Source organism: Nothobranchius furzeri, chromosome 15 (genome assembly GCF_043380555.1).
Source record: "Nothobranchius furzeri strain GRZ-AD chromosome 15, NfurGRZ-RIMD1, whole genome shotgun sequence".
Lineage (NCBI taxonomy): Eukaryota > Metazoa > Chordata > Actinopteri > Cyprinodontiformes > Nothobranchiidae > Nothobranchius > Nothobranchius furzeri.
This window is the reverse complement of record NC_091755.1, coordinates 32,548,451-32,570,912: the sequence shown is the minus strand read 5'-3', so window position 1 is coordinate 32,570,912 and position 22,462 is coordinate 32,548,451. Positions and strand designations below refer to the sequence as shown.

General features: G+C 39.4%; 2 protein-coding genes across 3 annotated transcripts; both read right to left on the bottom strand.

Moving 5' to 3' along the window:
* Positions 1 to 1,233: 1,233 nt before the first annotated feature.
* On the bottom strand, positions 1,234 to 6,716 carry LOC107390687 (ERBB receptor feedback inhibitor 1). Of its 2 annotated transcripts, none has more exons than XM_070544710.1 (4): positions 6,575 to 6,716; positions 4,322 to 4,479; positions 3,749 to 3,837; positions 1,234 to 2,294 (listed from the first exon to the last, which is right to left on the bottom strand). In XM_070544710.1, the coding sequence occupies exons 2-4, from the start codon at positions 4,366 to 4,368 to the stop codon at positions 1,285 to 1,287; spliced, it is 1,146 nt and encodes a 381-aa protein (XP_070400811.1). In that variant the 5' UTR covers positions 4,369 to 4,479; positions 6,575 to 6,716; the 3' UTR covers positions 1,234 to 1,284. The 2 variants fall into 2 exon arrangements, with proteins under 2 accessions (XP_070400811.1, XP_070400812.1); XM_070544711.1 differs by having other exon boundaries at positions 4,322 to 4,482; positions 6,575 to 6,715.
* Positions 6,717 to 16,769: 10,053 nt separating this feature from the next.
* On the bottom strand, positions 16,770 to 22,043 carry zgc:154075 (putative oxidoreductase YteT). Its single transcript, XM_070544707.1, has 14 exons — positions 21,912 to 22,043; positions 21,427 to 21,535; positions 21,246 to 21,330; positions 21,096 to 21,169; positions 20,897 to 20,956; positions 20,633 to 20,740; positions 20,473 to 20,529; positions 19,202 to 19,332; positions 18,935 to 18,989; positions 18,767 to 18,859; positions 18,551 to 18,685; positions 18,333 to 18,434; positions 17,506 to 17,667; positions 16,770 to 17,398 (listed from the first exon to the last, which is right to left on the bottom strand). The coding sequence occupies exons 1-14, from the start codon at positions 21,923 to 21,925 to the stop codon at positions 17,270 to 17,272; spliced, it is 1,314 nt and encodes a 437-aa protein (XP_070400808.1). The 5' UTR covers positions 21,926 to 22,043; the 3' UTR covers positions 16,770 to 17,269.
* Between the last annotated feature and the right edge of the window lie 419 nt (positions 22,044 to 22,462).

Here is a 22,462-nt window from a genome sequence, read left to right as displayed (position 1 = left end):
TTGTGAACTTCTAGGAAATGGATGTAACAAACGATGTAAACATTAGCCTGAACTCCGACAGCGTAAATGTGACATGATTGAAATTTAATCCACAAATACTAAATTAAACCCGACACAACATGACGCTTCTCTGAACAAACAGTTCCAGATCAAATAGCCATAACTCAAAACTAGTGATATGATCCATTTATTCAAATCTGAATCATACTTTTATATTAAAAGGGGGAAAATTAAAACCAAATTAAGACACATCTGAAAATAACTACATTTGCTTGAGTTTCGGTGATGAGTGGGTTTTGAATTAAGTGTTTCCAGGTAGAAAGGTGTGGATAGAAAGAAAATCAGGGTTAAAAATGCAAAAGCATTTACTAAAAACCCAGACAATGAGGTACAACAGAACAGGAAACTTAAAAACTTTAGAAATCACGAGTCAGAATGGATGAAATATCTGCTACTTCTGTGGTTTCACACATGTGCTGCGCATAATCTTCACTCACATTTATCTTAGTAAGAATAATCGAGCAAACATGAAATCTATAAATATATTATACTTCTTTAAATTGCATTAAAAAACTCAAGTGCGATGAGGAGTTTGGCACAAGCCCAGCTCGTACCTTTCTTCATTTGCTTAAAATGTCAGCTCAGGCTGGTCTGACATGAGCTACAGAAGAAGATGAGGGCCACTGAAAACACATTTTCTCTCAGATTTCTGAAATTTCAGGTCCCACGAACGCAATGTGTTCTGTCCCATGGACAGGACATTTAAATGTTAAGGGTTTCAGACTATTTTCACAGAATTCTGACTTTTGTCAGAATTTTCTTTTTTCTCTTTTTAATCTAAGAATTCTAAAAATTATTCTCAGAATTTTGACTTTTTTTTCTAAAAATTCTGACATTTTTTTAAGTCAAAAATTGGAATCCTGAGGAAAAAGTACGATTTTTTTTGTGGCACTGATCGTCTTCCGTACGTTAACTCATGGCTTGAAAAACTTCTGTTTCTGAGTCTAATTGATCAAAAAATGTAGCAGGAGGTCATTTTTTTCTCTACTATTAGCGAGAATACAATAATACTGTGTGCTGAACTAAAAAATACTGACCAGTAAAATATTCAGTTAAACACAGACAAAAACTTCACATAAGAAGTGTGAAAATATTAACAATTAAATAAACGAGGTGACATTAGACGTGAGTACCGGGTTTTCACACACTGTGCAATAATAATGTATCACGCGCTTCTTAATCAGTCAGTTTTATTGTCATCAGTTTTCAGACGCAGTGATTGAGTCATTTCTGCCAGACTCTGGTACTTCCTGTCCGGTTCGGTTCGCTCAGGAACCTCTCTCTCCGCTCCGAGCGAGCCGTGCGGCCCGGCGGCAGCAGGATGTAGTGTGTGGCGCTTGCCTGTTTGCCGTCCTTCAAAATTGGAACGATGCAGGGAGAGATGTGGGAGGGAGGCGGGGCTCGCTCACGCTGCTGTCTCTGCAAAGCCTTGCTGACATAATTTGGATTAGCAGCGAAGCTCTGGGTGACGGGCATCACTCCGTTGATATAAATTGGGAGACTTTTGGGGCTTGGGGTTCTAGGCGGGCATGGTGGGACTAAAGGGACCCTTGGGGGGATTTTAGGAGGTTTGTCCTCTTCACTAGCACTCACCACCTTTGAAAGAGGGGATGGTTTAGAAGGAATGGGGATTCGAGGGGGGACCTGAGGCTTTTCAGTGGGCCAGGCTGTGACTCTTCTGTGGGTTTGAGAAGAAAAACCAGTGCAGGAAAATCGGATTGCTGATGATTGATGCTGTTCCGTGCATTTGCTTCCAAAACCAGCATTCCCTGACTGTTGGCCATCATCTCCAAAGTTAGCGAAGCTGGGAGGCTCAACTCCACACCTGCTTCCTCCATCCAGTGGTCCTCTGTCTTCTCTGCTTGGCCAGGAAAAAGCCATGGAGCTAATCCCTGCACCTCTATTCAACAACAAGCTTTCCTTGTAGCCGTAATTTACCTGGCCGTAGTTGCTGCTGCCGCCCCGACAGATGACCTTCGGGCAGCTTTTGGGCAAAAGGCGCTGGCGGTCACTGGTAAAGAATTCCACTTCATTATCAGCTGCTTCATCGGACATGAACTCGTCAGGATCAGGAAGAGGTGGGAGGGGTTTGGCCTCCTTCTGATAACCCCCAAACACTTCTCTTCTGTGGGAGGAAGGGACCACCTGATCCCCCTCACCGGGCTGCAGCGAGTTTTCTGATGTTACGTGGTGCTGATCCGAGAAGAAGGGCAAAAGGGGGTAGGGGATGCTCGCTGTGGAGAGAAAGAAGAACATTTCATGAGAAAACTTTTTAAAAGTTCTCTCGTTTCAATACATCTGCAGTGGTCTCTAGAATAAATGAATGTCTTGTGAGATGATCTCTGGAGAAAAGCTCCGGCGCTCCCGTTTCAGGAGTAGATAGTTTGGGCACCACGTGTCGGCACAAAGGCCGCTGCTGTTTGGATAGATGGCTCCCCAAGTGGCGTCTCCTTATCCTATCTGAGCTCAGCTGAGTGTTATGTTCTTAAGTGTGTGTGTGTTTGTGTTTTGTGTGCTCTTCTGTGTGTGTGTTTGGCGAAGGGGCTCTAATTAGTTTACTGCGTTTACTTTTGTAGGGATAACGATATAAATGTGTGAATGTGGCTTATGAGGGGTCATTTTATTCAGTATAGCACTTTGAGTGACATTTTATGTATGAAAGGCGCTTTATAAATAAAGTTTTGATTAATTATTTGAGAAAAGAGCCAGAGGAGAGGCGAGCAGAAGATTTGGAGCTTAATTTCCTGATATTCGGTCCCCTCACCTCTGATTGGCTAACCGCAACGCGACTCTACCACTGACTGCTCTGCAATGTTGATGTTTTATCTCCACAAATAAGACAAGCCTGAAGGAGTTCTGTCATGTTGTGAGGTTGCTAATGCTAACGGTTAGCTTCTACTAGCCGCCCTGCTCTCTCTTGGACGCTAAATAAACAACAGCCTTCCTCGTCAATAGCCAAGAAGGGTGAATGCTAATCAATGAATGCAAATTTTCAATGTGACGTTGATCTAACTGGCTTTTCTAGGCCGAGCATTTCCCCGTTTATTTACTCTCAGAAGCAGGAAATAGGGGTAAAAGACACACAGTCTGCACGTGAGTGGCCGATCATATTTAAAAAATGAATAAAAAACAGTTCCTCTGTGAACTCTGTCTTTAAGAGAGATCCTTTTTTGTTTTGTAAGGTCTGCTATCACTATCGCTTCCTGCAGTGTGGACGAAAAACAAAACTCTAGAGGAAGAAACATGGAAGAGAACTCGCAACAACAGCAGATAAAGGGCAGGAAGCCGGAGTGAAAACAAGCTGGAAAAACAGCCGCTTCACCTATCACCCTCTTCGTCAAACATCAGCCACAACACGCTGATTAACACAGGAATCGCCATTATCTGCAGGGCAGCCACGCAATCTTGACAACACTTCCCACAACATTCAGTTTGGAAACATCCGATGTGCCCCGGACCGGAGGAACGACCAGTGACCAGAGCGATAGCTCCTCTTCCTCCTCCTCTCTTCACCCCGACAAATGTTCTTATTAAAAAACCCACCCAGAAATATAAACTTACATTATTATGTATAGAATCCACTCAGTTCAGCCATTTAACAGCTCAACATTAATGTCTTTTTTTGTAAATAATGATGTCATGATGGATTAATACGTCACAGACTACCCCTGAAGTGAAAATGACTCACAGGTAAATTCCTTGGCTGTTTGTTGTTGTTGTTGATGATGATGCTCTCTCGGGTTGTGATCGATGTCAGAGCTCAAACCGAAGCTCAACCTGCAAAGCAAGGCAGGTTGAGATGTCCATACAGAGCTGAGTGCACGTGCAAATCATTCCTATGAGTTAGTGTGGGTTTACATGAACGTCGTAAAGGCTTCAGCAGAACTTATCTTCTGCACGCAGCGCCACAGTAAAAGAGTTGATCTTAATTTTGCTTTCTTTTACATCCTTTTCACTGACAAGTTCCATTTTTTCTTTATATACAGTAGAGATTTCATGACCTTTTGGATTTAAAAGGATGTTTCTGATACTCTTTTGACTTTTTTGTTTTGCAGTATTTAAATTCTTGATTATTTTTATTCACTCAAAACATTTAATTTGCATTGGTCAATAATTCATCATACAAATAGCCTTAAAATTATAATAACACTACAAAATTCTTACATTTACTCTAGTGTGTGTGTGTGTGTGTGTGTGTGTGTGTGTGTGTGTGTGTGTGTGTGTGTGTGTGTGTGTGTGTGTGTGTGCGCCACTGATTTACCTGCTCATGCTCTGTTGCCCCCAGTAGCTGCTCTGATTTCCATCCATACTGTGGCAAAAGTTCTGTTATGATTCAACGCTTGTTTGAAGGTGATGGACCGCTCCCGCACAGTTCAGCTCCAGCAAACCCATCACAGGATCCTTTCAGGCAGCGGCGAGCTGCTGGGAACACACAGAGACACGTTTTTATAACTGCTTGCATTAAAAACGGTTTGACTGTGTCAAAAAGTCCAAAAAGGCCAACGATGCAAATGTGATTAAATGTAATTCCGATTTAGAAAAGCAAAGCTGAGCGTGAGTTAATGCATTTTTTATAAATTGATAAGGACATACTGACTTAATTGATCTCCTTTGTTTTAAAACAAAGCAGTAACAATTTTTTTGCTCTGTTTTGAGAACAAGCATGACGAGAGGCCACTAAATTACTGGAGGGTGTTCTGGCAGCTGCAGTACAGCACGCTTCACTTTGTAGTTCCAGGCTGTTGCACAACCTCTGGGTCAAATGTGGGCGGGGAGGACAGCACTCCTAACCCTTCTTCCTCTCTTTGACCATGAAACGCATCAGTATCCACCCTCACAACGGGGGCTAATTGTACAGCATTCCTGTGAGGCTGAACGACAAACATCTCCACTAAATCTACACTCACGGTTCAGCTGGATACTGATCAGAGGCTTTAAGTTGTTTTTTATTTAGCTATTAGTAGAAAGCTGAAATTAACCATCGCATTGACATCATAGTCCTCTGAGTCCCAGTTTCATGATGTCTGGTGGTTCCTTGGGTTTAAGTGGGAAGCAAACAATTCAGAGCACGCAAAGACAGCCCTCCCTACAGACAAAACATTGTCTGATGTGCGTTTTTGAATATTAATGTCACCCTTAGACCAACCGTCTTTGGCGTCACTTCCACCCGTGAGCCTAGGAGATGGAAGACACTGAACAATTACGAATTCTTCGGGCAATTACCCAGGATCCATGAATGGAACCACTCTCAGCCATGAATGGGCCTTTTGTGCCTCTTTGGTGCATAGTCGAGCAAGCCTGAAAATACAAGTGAACTCTCCCAGGAGGTTAGGACCAGAGATCTGCCATGGAGACGGGGAGACGCAGCCAAAGTATCAGCCTGTGCCGCACATCCCTGGCAGGATGTTTGCGTGTGTTGGCATGAAGGTTGGAGAAAACAGTTTGTTCAGTTTGTGCAGAAGCCTTGGTGCGTTGTCCTTGGCAGTGCCAGATATTCATTTACCACATCATTACAGATGAGCTAATTACTGTAAAGTGTCTGGATGAACTATGTGCTTTGGATCCTGATAAAATAACTCTAAACAGCTCGTAGGGCACAGAATGTACCGACATCCTAGAGCTTACATTGTTTTATGAACACTTTTTAACCAATCAGACCAATGGAAAACTGTCATTACCATCAGGTTTTTTTAGTTCTCATAGGACATGTTTAGAGTAGAATTTGTAAACCTTAAGTCAACCATATTAAAGAGCGAAAAACATATTTAAAACAGAAAAAAATACACTGTAAAAACAGCTAAAACATTTATTGGGATGGCTCATTTGTTGGATATTACTTTTCTTCTTTATGTTATATCATTCTAGATAAAGGAAATTCAGATTTTTTTGGTCTTTTTAAATCATGTTCTTTTATTTATGTATTTATTTTAGCAGAAAATGTGTCATCAGCCTGGGAAAAACCACAAATAAATTTGTGGCCACAATAAATGTAAAAATCCCTGCATGTGATTTAATACATTTTTATCCTTATTATTTATACGGTATCTTTGATGTTTTTATTCAAACTGAAAAAGAAGAAGGCCTGTATTTTGTATTTATTTCGTTTTGTTTTCAAAGGCACATAATTATATTCTGTGAACATTAGCACCCCCTACCGGCAAAAGAGGGAACTGATTACCTCAGTTGCTGACAACGGGGAGCCGTGTGACGGTCCGGACAGCTGTGAGTCCGGCTGGGGAAATAACCTCCTTTATGAGCGTTTTTGGCCATTATCACACAAAACGATGACCATAATCAGTGTTTTTGCTTGAAACAAGGCGATTAGATACCAAAAATACCAATTTTGCCTTTTTTCTCCTTTTAAAACAGCAGTTCCAGTGAGAAAAACAAGCCTAACTTTACTTAAACCATTCTTAAAAACTTAACATGTTGCTTTCAGAGGTACTGATCGCCTCATTTAAGTAAAATTTAAAACAAACATTTAATTTAGACATAACTTAACTGAAAATCTCACCGTGAAACTGCTGACAGCTCCTCCATGACGTGAAGTGGTCTCGGTATGGATCGCTTCCTCTCGGCTGGCTGAAACTCTAGCAGCAGTGTGTGAGCCGGTGTCCCATCAAATCGGAACCATGTGCAACATCCTTCCTCTGTCAACAACACTGGGAGGTGAAACCGATTTTGTCAGAGTGACGCACTTTTCCATAACTCCTTATAAATACGTCCACCACCCTGTACACGTTACTGTAACTCCACCCAGCCCGCCTTAAAGGGGAAATATACCCCGAAGCAGCATTAAACGTCACGCAGCACGTCAAATACCTCATAAATCACATGTGAAAGCATTCCTCACACAGGGTACTTACCAGTTTTTTCCAGATGGTACTTAAAGACATGTGAAAGAACACGTTTTGAGCCACATTGTTGAATTAAGGTATGTGGAGAGTTGATTGACATTTTGGTCAAATCTTGAAAATAACATTTTGCACAATCTCGCGTAATTTTCCAATCTCTCGCGCGATCTGTTTGCATTAACAGTGTGTTGCAACCACTAGCATACTGTTGTTGTTTTTTTTTTAGTAAATTATTTGTAAAATTAAGTTTTTGTTTCCAAATGTCAAGTAGCTTCTGTGTCCAGCTTGAACTGGACCATTTTTAAAAATGCTGTAGTTGGAATTATTATTTTTTCCCCTGTATTATTTTCCTGTTTATATATATATGTATGTATATATATATATATATATATATATATATATATATATATATATATATATATATATATATATATATATATATATATATATATATATATATATATATATTTTTTATTGAGCACAACATAATATGTAGGATGGGCACATGTAAGCTTTGGCTTAAACCCCTTCCAATTTATTTTGATAACACAATTTATTCTTGGTCTGTACATGTGCAAAGGTTTTAATAATGTACAATCAAAATAAACATTTATTCATAATTAAACTCCAGTGTGTGGTTCATGATTATTGGCAAAGTAAAATTATCTGGTGAAATTTGATTGGGAATGATTCAATATAGCGCCAAATCTCAAGGCACCTCACAAAGTAAACGTTCCAATTGATCCTACTTATCAGTGCACTGAGTTCAGTTCATTAGACCAATTAGTTAAAAGTTATATATATATATATATATATATATATATATATATATATATATATATATATATATATATATATATATATATATATATATATATATATTTCTTAACCCATCCTAGGGCTAATGGGCATTTTTTTATATTTGAAGAACTGAAGACCTGAATTTCTGTGAATCCTTCAAACACTAATTTGTGAGTCTTTATGATATTCTAGTTTGAATGTGTTTCCATAATTACTTATACCTACAAACACGCACACACGCACGCATACACACACACACACACACAGAGAGAGAGAGAATTGCTTTATTTCCAGCTACCATCCCACAAATCTCAGTTCAATAATTAGCAGAACTTCAAGAGTCGTGTAAAGAATCAAAGCAGAAACTGCAGCACGATGTTAGTTCTGTGTTGTGTAGTGGGAATAGGGGATAGCATTTCATAAAGCTGTAAACAATTTTGATTTGACCTGCGTGGGAGTCAGAGAGCGTGGGTAGACTGAGCACAGTTTAGCACAGATAACAAGGAACAAGTTGATTGGCATCTCAGTCACAGTGGGATGAAAATATGAAACTTATTTTTGTCTTGAGGGTTGAAGGTTGATATGAAACAAATCTTACTCTGGACCCTGCATAGGCTGCATTCTTATTATTAATACAAATAAATCTTCAGTATAGCCTAGTGTTGAATAGTTGATAGATGGCAAATTACCCTGTACACTCTTCCAGGGAAATAAAGAAGCAAAGGATCGTATACAAATTAAAAAATGACTTACGCTCATCGTAAACCTATAAAACAAATGTACAATCTGGCTCGCAGGCTGTTGACATCTGTTTGCTCAAGAGGAGACTCACAGTTTTAAGCAAATAAGCAGTTTGATTAACTTCATGTTGAGCAAGAGTGAACAGCACGTGATTCTAGTGTGAAAAATAGCTGGACGGAACAAACGTCGGCGTCTTTCTCTCAATATATAGAGGATATCAGCATTTACAGATGTTTATCAAGCAGTTTATTTTACCTCACTGACTATAGATGATCATGGGATATGGAAAACAAATCTTTTCTACTCAGACCAGCAGCTCTGAGGCTGAGCTGAGTCCATCTGTGGGTGCATGCGGTGACCCGAATCTGGGGGAGTTGCTGTCAATGTGGGCCAGACTCTCATAGCAGAGGTCAAGTCATTTCCTGCTCTCCGAAACATCCGTCCCTCACAGCTGTCAGCGCAGTCACAAGCCCACCTTCCACATCTGTCAGCCCCCCAATCCCAGATCAAAGCTGTAGAAGATCGGGCCAACAGAGAAAAATGCAGCAACTCTGCAAGATTTGACAGTGAGAATAAAACTAACTGCAATGACAAATAGACTATTAAGTTTCACGTCTCACCAGAAGAACCTGTGAACATCAAAAATACACCAGAAATGAGATCTAACTGATAGCACCAATGATGTCTAGAGCTGGAGCAGCAGATGTAGGTGTGAACATGTGTTTTCTGCGGTGAATATACTTGCGTAGGTGGACGTGCTGACATGATGACGCAGGGACTTCTCTTATAGAGGAACCAGCTGTGGACAAACATGTAATAGGAATTAGAGCAGACATGCCTGCTGCTGTTTCCAAAGCCACACTCAACTTCACTCGTGTTTGAGTTTCACATTTCTTTCAATTCAAGATGCTGTTGCCTCAGCAAATCTTTTAGTGGTTGTAGGGACTAAAAAAATACTTTTGCAGGAGTAAAAAGTTGCAGCAATTGGAAGGAATGCTTGTGAAGTTCTACAATCTGATTTGTTGCAACCCCACTTGCACACCCACCACTTCCTCCAGCCTGACATGGACCATTTTGATGTAAGGCTAAGGTCTAAGTTATGCATCAGTTAGTTACACGGATACTCCTGGTAGCATTCTGGCTGATTTTAAATACACTCCCTTTGCGTAATCTATTCTAGCTAAAGGATTTGAGATAATTTAGATGCGTCAGGAAGGAATCAGGCTCTTTAAATGTCCGGGTGGGTTTAAAACCACCTTCTATGAGCTCTAAAATTAAAAAAACAAACAATTAGTACCAGACAGAGGATGAAATGATTTGTTCGTACTACATTTGATTATTTCAATCTAAGATAGAGGACCGAAAAGAAACAGAGAACCGCAAAAATCCATTAGTAATGGAGTGATTCCTGCAAAAGATTCAATGAATCTTGAGTTGTTTACCACATCGTAAGCTGAAAAGAGCTGTGATTTAAGGCCTCTGGTCTGCAGGCCCAGCAGGGAGGTTAATACCTCTTGTTTAAATCACGTTTTCTTACATTTCCCTTTCATAAAATGTTTGTTTATTTATTTATTTATTATTTATTTCAAACAAATAAAAAATAAATGGAATAAAATAATACACCTATTACTTATTCAAGACAAACAGCATTATATGTTATATGCCTCAATTCGCACATATACTAACATATCAAAAGTACGAAAGGGAGTAGGATGAAGTAAAAACGTACAAGATTCCTACCCCTGTATTTTGCAATATTTCACATACCTTTTCAACAAAGCAAAAATGCAACATTATCAAAGTCAAAATCATTTTGTTGTCATTTCTACCACATGTGCAAGACATACAGAGAAACGAAATTATGCAGGCCTTCGTGTACTCAAGGTGTCATTTTTAAATATTGCACCTTATTTATCCTTTCATTATAGAAACAAAACAAACCTAAATCAGCCCAACAGCAACAAACAAACAAAAAACACTTCTTAAAAAGAGAGAGAGAAAGACATTGACCGACTCAGTTTCACATATCAAGCTGTTTTTTCTGATTTAGGGTCAAAGGGGGAACAAGCATCAATATTTGAATGCATCTCATTGACATTTTGTTCTGAGAGCAAAGTCTGTTTGACTTAGCACGGGCTCCGCTTCAGCTGGCTAATGGAAACAAGACAAATTTGGTAATGTTTGGCTTTTTATTGAGGAAGTGAGCAAGTCGTGATTTCGTTGATCACACGGCGAGTGGGCAGCTGCACAGCCCACGGATTTCACCAGAACAGATTAGTGGGATCACCCTGTAGTCTCTCTCTCCCTCTCTGCAAGGTAGCTTAGACTCCTAAAGCACTTAGCTTCTTTTTGTTCACATCTAACCCTCCTTCATTTTGGTCTCTCACCTTTCTATCTCCATCACTTCCTGTTGAGTCACAGAAAAGGCCAGACTGCTCCCTTACAGTCTACTGCTCCCCCCCATTCCCTCATCCACCTCCTTCTTCACAGATTCCTGTCTTGTAGAAAGCAAAAGGTCTGTGTGACAGAAGAATTCCAGCAGAAATCACCATTCCGAAGCAGCTGATGTCTCCTTCGGACAACCTCAGCTAACTTATTAAATGACTCAAACTGATTATTAGCTTGTTCAACGCGGCTCCAGAGGGATAAAGACTCAAGTTAGAAATCGTAATTGATTCAGACCTGAGCTTCACTAGTCCCATTAAGACTATTAACTAGATCAGCGTTTTATCATCTTCATCAGTCAGCAAGACTCAGAGGTCTCATGTCCAGATAGCCTGGCAAGCCAGACTAAATAAATGTATTATTAGTCTGGCCACGCTCCATTGATGGCTCTCGGTTGTGGGGCGGGTTCTATCGTTGTCTTTCAAATGATCTCTGCATTCCACTGGACAATGAATGTGACATACTCTTGTTTCACTCTGTTGCATCATCCCACCCACCAGGCATATAGAGTGCCCTGATTGGCCCACAAAGCGGATAAAGCTCTGTGATTTGTTCACTAAGCAGATAGAGCACTATGATTGGCCCACCATTATGGACCAATCACAGCTCTTTATGTGTTTGAAACCCCTCTAGAGAGCTGTGATTGGCTAGCCAGAGTCCTGGTAGGAGCTGCTGAGGTTCCAATGGAGCATGCCTAGACCATTCTTTGCAAAGCAAGAATTTGGTCTAGTTCACTAGGCTAATGTCCAGACCAAATCTAGAGAAACTCATTCATGCATTCATCTCCAGCAGGCGGCACTCTTTCAATGGTCTTTAGTCTGGTTTTCTCAAAAAAGATGCGCTAGAGTCTTAACAAGAATCATCACTCTACACTGGTTACCAGTAAAAAACAGAACCGATTTCAAAGTGCTTTTACTAGTTTATAAATTACTCAATGGCATGGCGCCAGAAAACATGTCAAATCTCCTTCCTGTATTGACGCCCAGCAGGACTCTGGGATCCTTAGAAGGCATGAGGCTGGCAGAACCTCGGGTCAGAACCAAACAGGGTGAAGCTGCTCTATGGTACACAGATGGATTCAGCTTCCTCAGGACCTCATTTGAACACCATCTTTAGTAACTTAGAAATCAAAATGGAAAACTATCATGTTTTCATCAGCCTTTGAAGTATTTCTTATGCTGCACCTTCTGCACTGTAACTTCTCATCCTGTAACTTGTTTTCTGATTCTTAAATCTGAAATTCAGTTTTTATTTAATTTAATGCAAACTTATTTGTGTATTGTAACTGTTCTGTCACGTTATTTCAATGTTCATGTTTTCTCACTAACGGAAAGCACGTTGAATTGTCCCGATGTATGAAGTGTGCTGTACCAATAAAGCTGAGTTGCCTACAATAAAAAATTGGGGCAAAGTCAGAAAATAACCTTTAGTCACCAGTCAGAAGTAAAATTTCCACGTGGGAAGAATTTTTTTATATTGCTAGTTTTTGTGGACATGCCCAGGTAAGGTGGGAAGTGATGATGCAAAGGCTTGAGTTTGAAGGAGTGTAGAGGGCAGGGTACTGAGAAATGAAAGAACTGAGAGGTGGATGGGTTGAGTCACGGAGAAATAGGCTGCTGACTCAGTTGGCAAACATGTCTCCTGGACTAAGTCGCCAGTGTATGTGGCATTTTGTGTGTGTGTGTGTGTCTAAGACTAAAACATATGATTCATGAAAGAGGATAAGTTATTCAGAATGTTCTTTCTCACTTTTAAAAAACAGATTTAGGAATGATCAGAGTTAGAGGCTTTTGTTTATTCCACGAATGCATCAAGTTTCAAACGAATTAAAGGAAATAATAAAACACAGCATTGTTTGAAGGAGTGCCCATTCACTCCCGATGTCCCATTCTGGCTCAAGGTCGAAGTTTTCTATGATTCAATCATTTTGTCAGTTTTCTGTACACACACACCCTTATTTTTAAAAGCAATCTTGTGACTTTGACAGTCCAATCACTGACAGACTGTGATCCATCTGGGAGAATGGACTCTGGGATTAGTCATCCTGAATGTTGCAAGGTCCAGGAATTGTGCGCTGCTGCTGACATTATTTAGTTCAAAGGGTAATTAACACGCCTCCCTCAAAAGCAGAATGTGACGTCCCGATTAAAACGGAAAAGCTGTTCCAGTTGAACATGAAGTTTCTTGATTGTAACTCAGTGTGAGTCATGCTGAAGATAAACTGATGATGTCACCGTGTCCTTTTCACCACAACCAGATCAATCGGGACATTTTATTTTATTCTTTTTACGCTAATTATCACAAATTATATTATTAAAACAAGGCAATGGTGGCAGAGAAGTTAAATGTCTGCCCCGTAATTGGAAGATTGCAGGTTTGAACCCTGTTACATCTGTTGCTGTGTCCTTGAGCAAGACACTTAACTGACATTGCCTGTTGGAGGTGGTTGGAGGGACGGCGGCCTCGCCTCTGTCAGTGAGCGCCAGGGCAGCCTTGGCTACACTGTAGCTCATCACCATCAGGGTGTGAATGTGTGTGTGCATGGGTGAATGACTGATGGTGTTGTAAAGCACCTTGGGGGGTGTTAGGACTTTAAAAGCGCTATATTAAAATATGGGCCAAATGAAATGGTTCTTTTTGATGTGACTGGGATCAGTTACCAGTATTTAAATGCACATGAGCTTCCAATGCACAATCTTAAATAATGTTAACAATCATATGCATGTGTTTCGCAATGGATGTGTTTGAATTCAAGTTTCAGAAAAACTGAGGATTCTGAATCACCACAGTCCTGAAAAGATTCAACATAAATGATGCTGCAGCCTGACCAAAAAAAGACAAAACAGGTGCATATAATTTTATTCTGAAAGTTTAATAAACTCCATTGTTCTTACCTGAAAAAAAAATTGTAAGTACTCACTAACCCCTTTTTTGTTATAAACTGAATACCCTCTGTTTACAAAACACAATTGTGACCAGTGTTGGGCAAGTTACTTCAAAACTGTAATGCATTATTTATTACTTAATACCCTCATTTTAAAGTAATTCATTACATTAAAATATTACTGATTTTAAAATGTAAGGCATTACACTACTTTTGCATTACTTTGTTACTTTCACCAAAACAACTTCAGTATGAATCTGGTCATGTGACGCTCAGTGAGCTCATGACATATATGTGGAAAGTGATGTGGTGTCTAAGCTAGGATTGCTGTTAAAAACAGTCAGATATAATAACAGTGCTTTAAAATGATGGTTTATTAAATGAAAGCAACAACAATCTGTACTCTCAGCACGTTGCCATCTTATATTAACTGAGCAGAGAGTGAGGTGATGGGGGCTCTAAGCCTATATTTGCCTTGGTCCTCAAATGCCTTGATACGGCCCTGGATGTGGGACTGACTTCTGGGGTGATCTGATTCTATCACATGTACAAATATTAAATGCTTATATATTATTGCTTTTCACTGGTAAAAATGTATATTGGGGAGAAAACTGCCTACTTTTTTCTTTTCAAGCACTTTGTCTTGTTTTCTTGATTTTTGAATAATTTCCTGCCCTTTCTCTCTCTGACCTTCCTGCATGCTGCATGTTTTCTCCGTCTTCCAGAAAACTGTTTCCTAGATTTCCTACTTTCTAACTAATCAGCCAAAGGATCTACCGAACACAAAAATAAAAAAAAATAAAATAAAAAGCTTAATCTGCGCTGCGCTCCAGCAGCAATGAGTTTAAATCACCGGGGGCACAGATTATGAACTCAGCTGAAAAGTACATGAAGTACCAGAGAATATGGGCTGATATAAACAATCGCAAACAAATTACTTTGTTTTGGTGGAGCGATTTTGTGAACATAACAGCGGCCGCGCGCAGGGCGCATCTGGAGTATTTGAGCCGTTACCGCTGCGTCCTCTCTGCTCATAGAATGCCTGCAAAGCTGAGTCCATAAATGACGTCATATATGTGGATACTGGATCTTTTTTCAGGCTTCCCGCAATTTGAATTTTTAGGAACCCCACATCTTGATTCTGGGTTTAAAAATGCATTGTAATTACCGCGTTACTGACAATTGTACAGAGTAAATATTGCCATTTTCTTTCCCTGTAGTGCCTTACATTACCACATTACAGCAAAAAGCAATGCATTACAGTAATTAATTACTTTTGTACCAAGTTACTCCCAACACTGATTGTGACAACTTGTGTTAAAGGTGCATTATGTACAAATGAAGTAAGAAAAGACCCTGTGGTAAAAACTGGTTACTACAACCACTTTAAACTACTTTGGAGCTTTTTGCCGGCCGCCGTCAAATTACAATTGTCGGCGCTGCAGTAGTAGCTCGCAGGAGACACGGCCACCCCACACTCGCTGATGGTAAACAGAAGTTACGCCCCTCCTGCCTTTGTTTTGAAAGGAGAAAAACTGACAATCCCAGCAGCCAGCTGGATATGAAACATGTTTCAGTATAACCTTCCTTCCAAAATGACTGAAACACTAGACTCTTTTGGCATTTTCTCACTGTAAAATTCACGTTATACTTTTACATACTGCACCTTTAAGAGCAGTAGCATCCAGTCCTGGTCCGTGTTTTAGACCTCATTTCTGCTTCAACACACTTGATTAAAAAAACCTCCCCTCTTTAAAAAACAAATACCAACTTTAAACTTTCTCCTCATTTAGGTCTCAAATCATTACTTTGAATTTGCTTCAACTGTTCTAAATTAGGATAACTTGGAAAAATTCAGTATGAAAATGTTACACATTACCTGAGAATTACTGAGAAAGAAGTTATTGAGTTTTCACTCCAACAATAGCCTCAAACCAGTTGGTAAAGCAACAGAGATTACGTCATTTCAATCATGTTACTTTGAAATTTTTAATTAGAATATAGACGTTGATGTAAATACTAGTTTGTACACTTTAAAAACCCACCAAATTTCATATCATATGATTACTCACATGGAGCTGTTTGGTTATTTGCTGCAGAAATGAGTTGGAAAAACAGGTGGAGGAAAATAGTTTCTGGCAGAGATTTCAAAAATAAATCTACCAGAATAACCAAGAAATTTTACATTCATGGGATTTTGAATGTTATAAAATAATATTTGCATGAACTGCTTTGAAAATTTAGAAATAATTTAAAAAGGTGCATATAAATGGCACCCTGTGGTCAAATTTGGGTACTGCAGTCCATGTATCAAAACAAACATGTCTGCTCTGAGCAGCTGTTGCCAGTTAGGGATCAGCGCCAGAAGATTCTAGATGACAAAAGAAGAAAAGCCGTACACAGTAAGTTGATAGGTAGTCGGGATGCACAATTTATTGGCATCAATATCGGCCAATGTTAGTCATTTTTAACATATCGGTATTGGTCCAATAAACAAAACCGGGCCGATATTAACAACCAATATTTTTTCCATCTTGTCTCCATTTGTTTGCCTGTTTCAGAGGGTGATGTGTATTTATTTAGTCATGCGACAGTGATTGTAATAATCTCAGAAGCGTACATGTGTGTGGTGTGTGTACATAATATAAATTCAGCTTTAATAATTTTCATTTATACAAAATTGCTGATTTTAGAAGTATTAATGTCAGCATATCGGTATCGGCAAATATCGGTCATCGGCCATAACAGTGATATTAATATCGGTATCTGCCCTAAAATTTCATATCGGTGCATCACTAATAGGTAGAATAATACATTTTACTGTAATATCGAGTTGTTGGTAACTGAAAAAAGTAGCTCGAGATATTTTTAGAACCGATCTTTTGCTTTTAATTCATCACTAGAATTGTTAGCTGAACGTTAGTCTCTAGACTGCTTTATTCTATATTAGAGTAAAACATAAATATAAATATAGTTTAACTTTCTTTTGCTTATATCTTTTGCATCTTTACTGGCTTCCATTCTGTCGACAACACTGCGATGGCCAGTATCGAATTACAAATGCTGGTGCAGCAGAATTTGCAAGTGCAGACTTGGCAACGTTGCAGGCTCACATAGCCTATGGTTGGCTCATGAACCAGGAAGTATGGAGACGGGACGGATTGTAAATAAAGACTAAATGAACCTTCTTTCCAACATGATTGAGATATTAGACTATTCTGAGAAGTATTTCACTGTAAAATTCTTATTCCAGATGTTGCTGCTCTGTTGAGCCACCAGGAGCTACGAAACACAATACAGAGAAACACGACAACGACTCTGATGGTGGCTCCAGGACCAGGTATTCCACCTCTCAGTACAGACAATAATCCAAATATTACATTCCCAACAACATTTGGCCCCTTTTCATTTCACTGAAGATCTTTTAGCTATTTATTTGTATATTTTTCAGTAGCTCTAACAAACACACAGGTTGTCTTGTAGTTTAGCTCTGAGCATCGTCCCCACAGTACACCACCCTGCTCTCCAGTCGAGATCGTTCAGCTTCAAACACGAGCAGATGGCTGGCCAGTGTCTCTTCTGGACCTGATCTAATCATGGACGGATTGTTGTTCTGCACATGAAAGAGCAAAAAGGAAAAAGCTAAAACGCTCAAACACAATAACATTTTTAGTGAGCCCAACTGTTAATTGTGTTCATGTTAATTTTCTAAGGACTTACAGCCACAGCAGAGATGAAGGCGTTTATGAGGTGGTAGTCTGCCCCACCGTGCCCACTCAGACCAAAGTGTGTGGGAGCGTCGCTGCTTGCCGTGTGCTTTGTGGATCTTTGGGTCAGAAAGTCAAACACGGTAATCTCATGGCCGTTACAGGACAACTCCCCCTGTGAAGACAACGTTTGTTAAAAATAACTATTTGAACTAGCTAATTTTATGGGTATCTTTAAAAGGTGTTGAACACTCATTTAATCAATATGTTTGCAGTGGTCTCTAGTAGGAATTACGGCCTTATAAGTCGTACTCTGGGGAAAAAAAGCCCAGAAGTGCTTGAACCAGCACAGAGAATTCAGCTGAAGGAGAAATTAGCTTCAGACAGCAGGATTTGGAGTCTTATTTCCTGATATTTGGACATATTGTCTCGAATTGGATAACAGCGATGCGACTCTACCGATGACTGTTTGCTTTGAAACGTTGATGTTTTATCACCACCAATAACACAAGGTTGAACGAGTTCTGATGTGTGGTGGAGTTGCTAATGCTAATGGTTAAGTTCTGCTAGTTGAGATGTTCTCTGCTGTTTCCTGGATGCTAAAACAACAAACAGCCTTCCCTTGTCCATGAATGTTAAGTGACAGTGTGACGTAGATCTGTCAGGCTTTTCAAATCCTAGCTTTACATCATCTATTTTCAGTCAGGAGCTAAAGCAAGAGATAGGTGTAGGAGACTATTTTCATGTTCAGCCTGCATGAAAACCTCAGAGTGACTGATTATGATCAGAAACAATCATTTTGTTTTTCAGGGTTCCACACCTTTAAAAATGGAGTCCTACCATGCTGCCATAAATGGTCGTTTTTCGTTTGCAGATCTCTTCAGTGAAAGCCACCATAGAGAAGGCTGCTGTCAATCCTCCTTCAAACTCCATGTTGACAACCTGAAAGAAAAATGAGATAAACAAGAAAAAAGGCTTCCTGAGAATGAGGGTGGTACACATTTAGACTTAATAAACTCAAGCCAGAGGTTTTACCTAGTGGTTAAAGGTTTTCTGACCTGGTTACTGCAGACGTCGTTGTCACACTCGTAAACACAGCGACCATACGGTCCAGACCTCAGGGCCTCAGTTACGGATTCGATGTCAGGGACTGAGTTTGGGCATATGACGGACACCGGCCAGCCAGTGTGACCCTAGCACACACACGTCTGCATTTAAATATCAGAAATGAGTTGTTTCTTTAGCTAATTACAATCAAATATCCTTGAAAATACCCGTTTCACTCTGTCCAGGTAGATTTTACGTGCGGAGTATGGGCAACGGGTCTCTACCGAGCAATCAAAGCAACGATCTCCAGCACCTGTTGGCTGAAAGCAAAACTACCATCAATATGTTTCACAGAGCAACTCTCAGCCGAGTTTCACTCAGAGAAGACTCCACACCTTCTTTTCTTTTTGAAAGTGGCTGACAGATCCAAATGATGACACTTTGACACACCTGCCAAGTACAAAAGTTAATGATTGATTTTCAGGGAATGAAGAAAACATCCCTGTAAATCTGTGATTCAGCAGCTCTGAGGTAAGAGCGGTGTACACTCTGCTAGTGTCATCGGGCTTCCAGCATTCAAAAGTATTCAAAACACTCTAGTTGCATCGTATTCCTTATGAGGGACACACCTGGTTGATCGTTGGTGTTTGTGTGCCGTTTACCTGCGTGCTCCAGCCCAGTGATGTATTAGGTCGATGTCATGGCACGATTTTGCTAAAAGGGAAAAAGAGCTCTCTGCTTCGTTCCTCCAATTCCCTCGAACAAACGAATGTGCAAAGTGATAAAACCCCACCTGGAATAAGTATTTTTTTAAGTTTAGTTAGTTAGGCAGAAGAATAAAAATCTGCCTACTTGACTTCTAGATGTAATCGAATACGTAAATTTGGCTGTTGCCGTTGATATTTCCATGTGTAAACGACTAGAAAACACAGAACTACTGGTGGTGCAGAGGTTTATAAATAAGCATTGCATGAATTGTAATTAAATGTCCTAAATGTGAAGCTACTGTAACAAAACACTTGGAATAGACATTAGCTCATCAGTCGTAAAGCTATGTAAGCTTAACCCTTTGATGCATGAATTATGAAATCTTCAACCATGATTTTTTAAACAATTTTTTTCATTCATTTTAGGTGCAAATGAAACAAATTTCAACAAATATCTAATGTTTTGTTAATTTACAAATAATGTATTACATGTGCACCTCAGTGGACGGCGTGCATTCTGAACATGAAATATGTTGGCTTGGCTTACTGAAGTCCAAATGGAGAGGCTCAAATGCAATAAAGTCTTCAACAGCTGTGCTTAATAGCAAAAATAAATGAATAACAATTTTGAATACCTGTCCACTGTAGTGACCATTATGCATCAAAGGGTTAAAGGCTGTTCGAAATGGGTAAAACAAATATTTATAATTTTCATACAAACACACTTTGAAATTGCTCAAAATTCCTGGTACCTTTTTGCTGGTTTTTGTTTTATCATTAAAATAGGAGGTTTATGATAAACAGATATATTCAATGTTAATTTTATGACCATTCTGGAATGTGCATTTAGGAGTTTCTGCTTTGTGGAAGAAATACTGAGTGTTTCGAGTTTGCCGACCACAGGTCTTTTGCTGTTTCCTGTTTGTTTTTGCACTCTCTCTTCCTCCAGCCTGGACTCACTGGTACAGAGCTCATTTTGGCCAGTACCAAAAGGCCTGGATGCAAAAGTAAGACGCTCCTCTCATCTTTTTCTTCTATAAAGCAAACTTACAGTCATGTTTTGGTCAGAAAAGGTTCACATTTGTCCTGTGTCTATGATCCGTGCATGGGTTTAACAAACCATAGTGATCAATTTTTCAATCAGCGTGTTAAATTGTTGCAAATTTGAGTGTGCTGAGAATAAAGTCAAATGATATTTACACCAAATACAGAAACAGTATTCTTACTGGCTCAAGGTGCTGTATATGGATCACATCACCCACCACTCCAGCATCGATGAGCTCCTACAGAAACAATCACTGGTGTTTGTAGTAAATTCAATTCTGAAGTTGCTGCTTTATGACTCAAAGTTGTTTTCTTGTAAAAAAAAAAAATCTAAAAGTTTACCTTAATCTTGTGGATTAGTGGATCATACCGCAGAACATGACCCACTGACAGCATGACACCATTCTGAGTGCAAGCCTCCACTATCGCTACGCAGTCCTCAGCTGTAGTCTAAGGTCATGCAGGCACATTATTATTCAGGGGAGGGGGGTGGGGGGGTGGGGGGGGGGGTGGGTAAAGGATGATTGAAAAATAATATGAATTGAGGCAAAAACTAAATTCAAAACTTTAAGTAGAATAATTTTGTAGATGCAGTCAAACACTCACCGCCATCGGTTTCTCCAAAAGAATGTGGTAGCCCATTTTTGCAAAGGCCACTGCTGGATCCTGGAGGAACAGAAACTATTTTACAGAAACCTTCAGCCCCAAAGAATTAAATTAAATCCAAATAGTTTGAATAAAAAATGAAGTGTACTCTCAAGTCAAACATTAACATCAAATATAGAAATAGATTCAATGTATGTACTTTATGAAGGCGGTCTGGAGTGCAAATTAATACAGCATCTGCAAACTTTTCTCTTTCTGCAATACTCTGCCAGTCTGTCAAGAAAACAAATATATTTCACATTGTATTATAACATTTTTATTCACATGCTGATTTAAAATTTTTTTTTACCTTTAAATATGTTTTTATCTTCAATGTTGTGTTGTTTTTGTAGTTTGGTGCAGGCAAACGTTCTCGGATCCGCCACAGCAACCACCTGCAAAAAATAAGATGGAGCTCTCTGTGTCAGATGTTTATAAAACAGCTCGGGTTAACGCTCAGTGAGCTGTCAAATATCCGACATTGTCCTCACCTTCATACGTTTAGGATGAATGGATGCATAGTTGGAGTAATTCTCCCCTCGAGATCCAGCTCCCACCACGATCACCCGGACAGGTGAAGCCATTCTTCCAGTCTGCGGACTTCGGAAAGACCGTAAACGCATCTTACACATGGGGTCTGCATCATTTAGTCACCAACACCTCCCCACCGGTGAAGGGGGAGGCTCGAACAAACATCAACAATTTCACAGAAATGCTTCGACGAAAAGCAACAAGAAAAGTGTTTTATGTAAATAAACAGATTAAATGTGTGTGTATATGAGAAGAAATCATGGATTTAATCTATCTGGAAACACACAACTTCTTTATAGCTCATGAATTATGTGTACCGGGAAAACAAAAAGGAGCAGACCAGAGTCTTGGCGAAATAAACACGGAAAAGGGTAAATCCTAACAGATGTTTCGGCAATTCGGGTAAATAACATAATTCATTTTATAACACCAGTTGTACTGTTACCTGCTTTGTCCCATACGAGTATTAGAACAGCTGTCTTTCCTCCGTGTTGGTCTACTTTTGTGTGGCTTTTTCGGATAGTGAAGCACACACGACTCCTCCTACAGACGGTACACAAGGTTCTGTGCCACATTCATTGTACCTCGTAAATTACGACTTTTTGCCATCTAGTCATGGATTTGTTTTGAAAAATAAATAAAAAATACACGAGCACGCGCGCGCACACAAATCTTTATATTAACCTGTTAACATTTTTTGACATTTTGAAAACGAACCATGAAAAGAAATATGAAATAATTAATCAAAAGAACAAGTCGGAGATGTTATTTTGAAAATCTATTTAAAATATTACTCTGATGGCATACCCTGCCCTGCAAAAATAAATAGTTTTCAAGTCTATGAAGTAAAGATAAGTAATTTATACATTTATAGATCTAGATTCAAATACTGAACTTGAAGTTTTGCCATACATCATACAAAACATGTTTGAAGCATTTATATTAGTAAATCTCTATTATAATGAGTTGGAGAAAATTATAATTTTCTGAGCATAA

Coding starts and splice junctions, on each gene's coding strand:
- LOC107390687 (XM_070544710.1), bottom strand. CDS start 4,368: ATGGATGGAAATCAGAGCAGCTACTGGGGGCAACAGAGCATGAGCAG. Junction 3,838..4,321: donor GGGCAACAGAGCATGAGCAG/GTAAATCAGTGG, acceptor CTTGCTTTGCAG/GTTGAGCTTCGGTTTGAGCT. Junction 2,295..3,748: donor AACAGCCAAGGAATTTACCT/GTGAGTCATTTT, acceptor TTCTCTCCACAG/CGAGCATCCCCTACCCCCTT.
- zgc:154075 (XM_070544707.1), bottom strand. Junction 18,860..18,934: donor ACTTTCAAAAAGAAAAGAAG/GTGTGGAGTCTT, acceptor TTTTGCTTTCAG/CCAACAGGTGCTGGAGATCG. Junction 17,668..18,332: donor CGACCATTTATGGCAGCATG/GTAGGACTCCAT, acceptor TTGTCTTCACAG/GGGGAGTTGTCCTGTAACGG.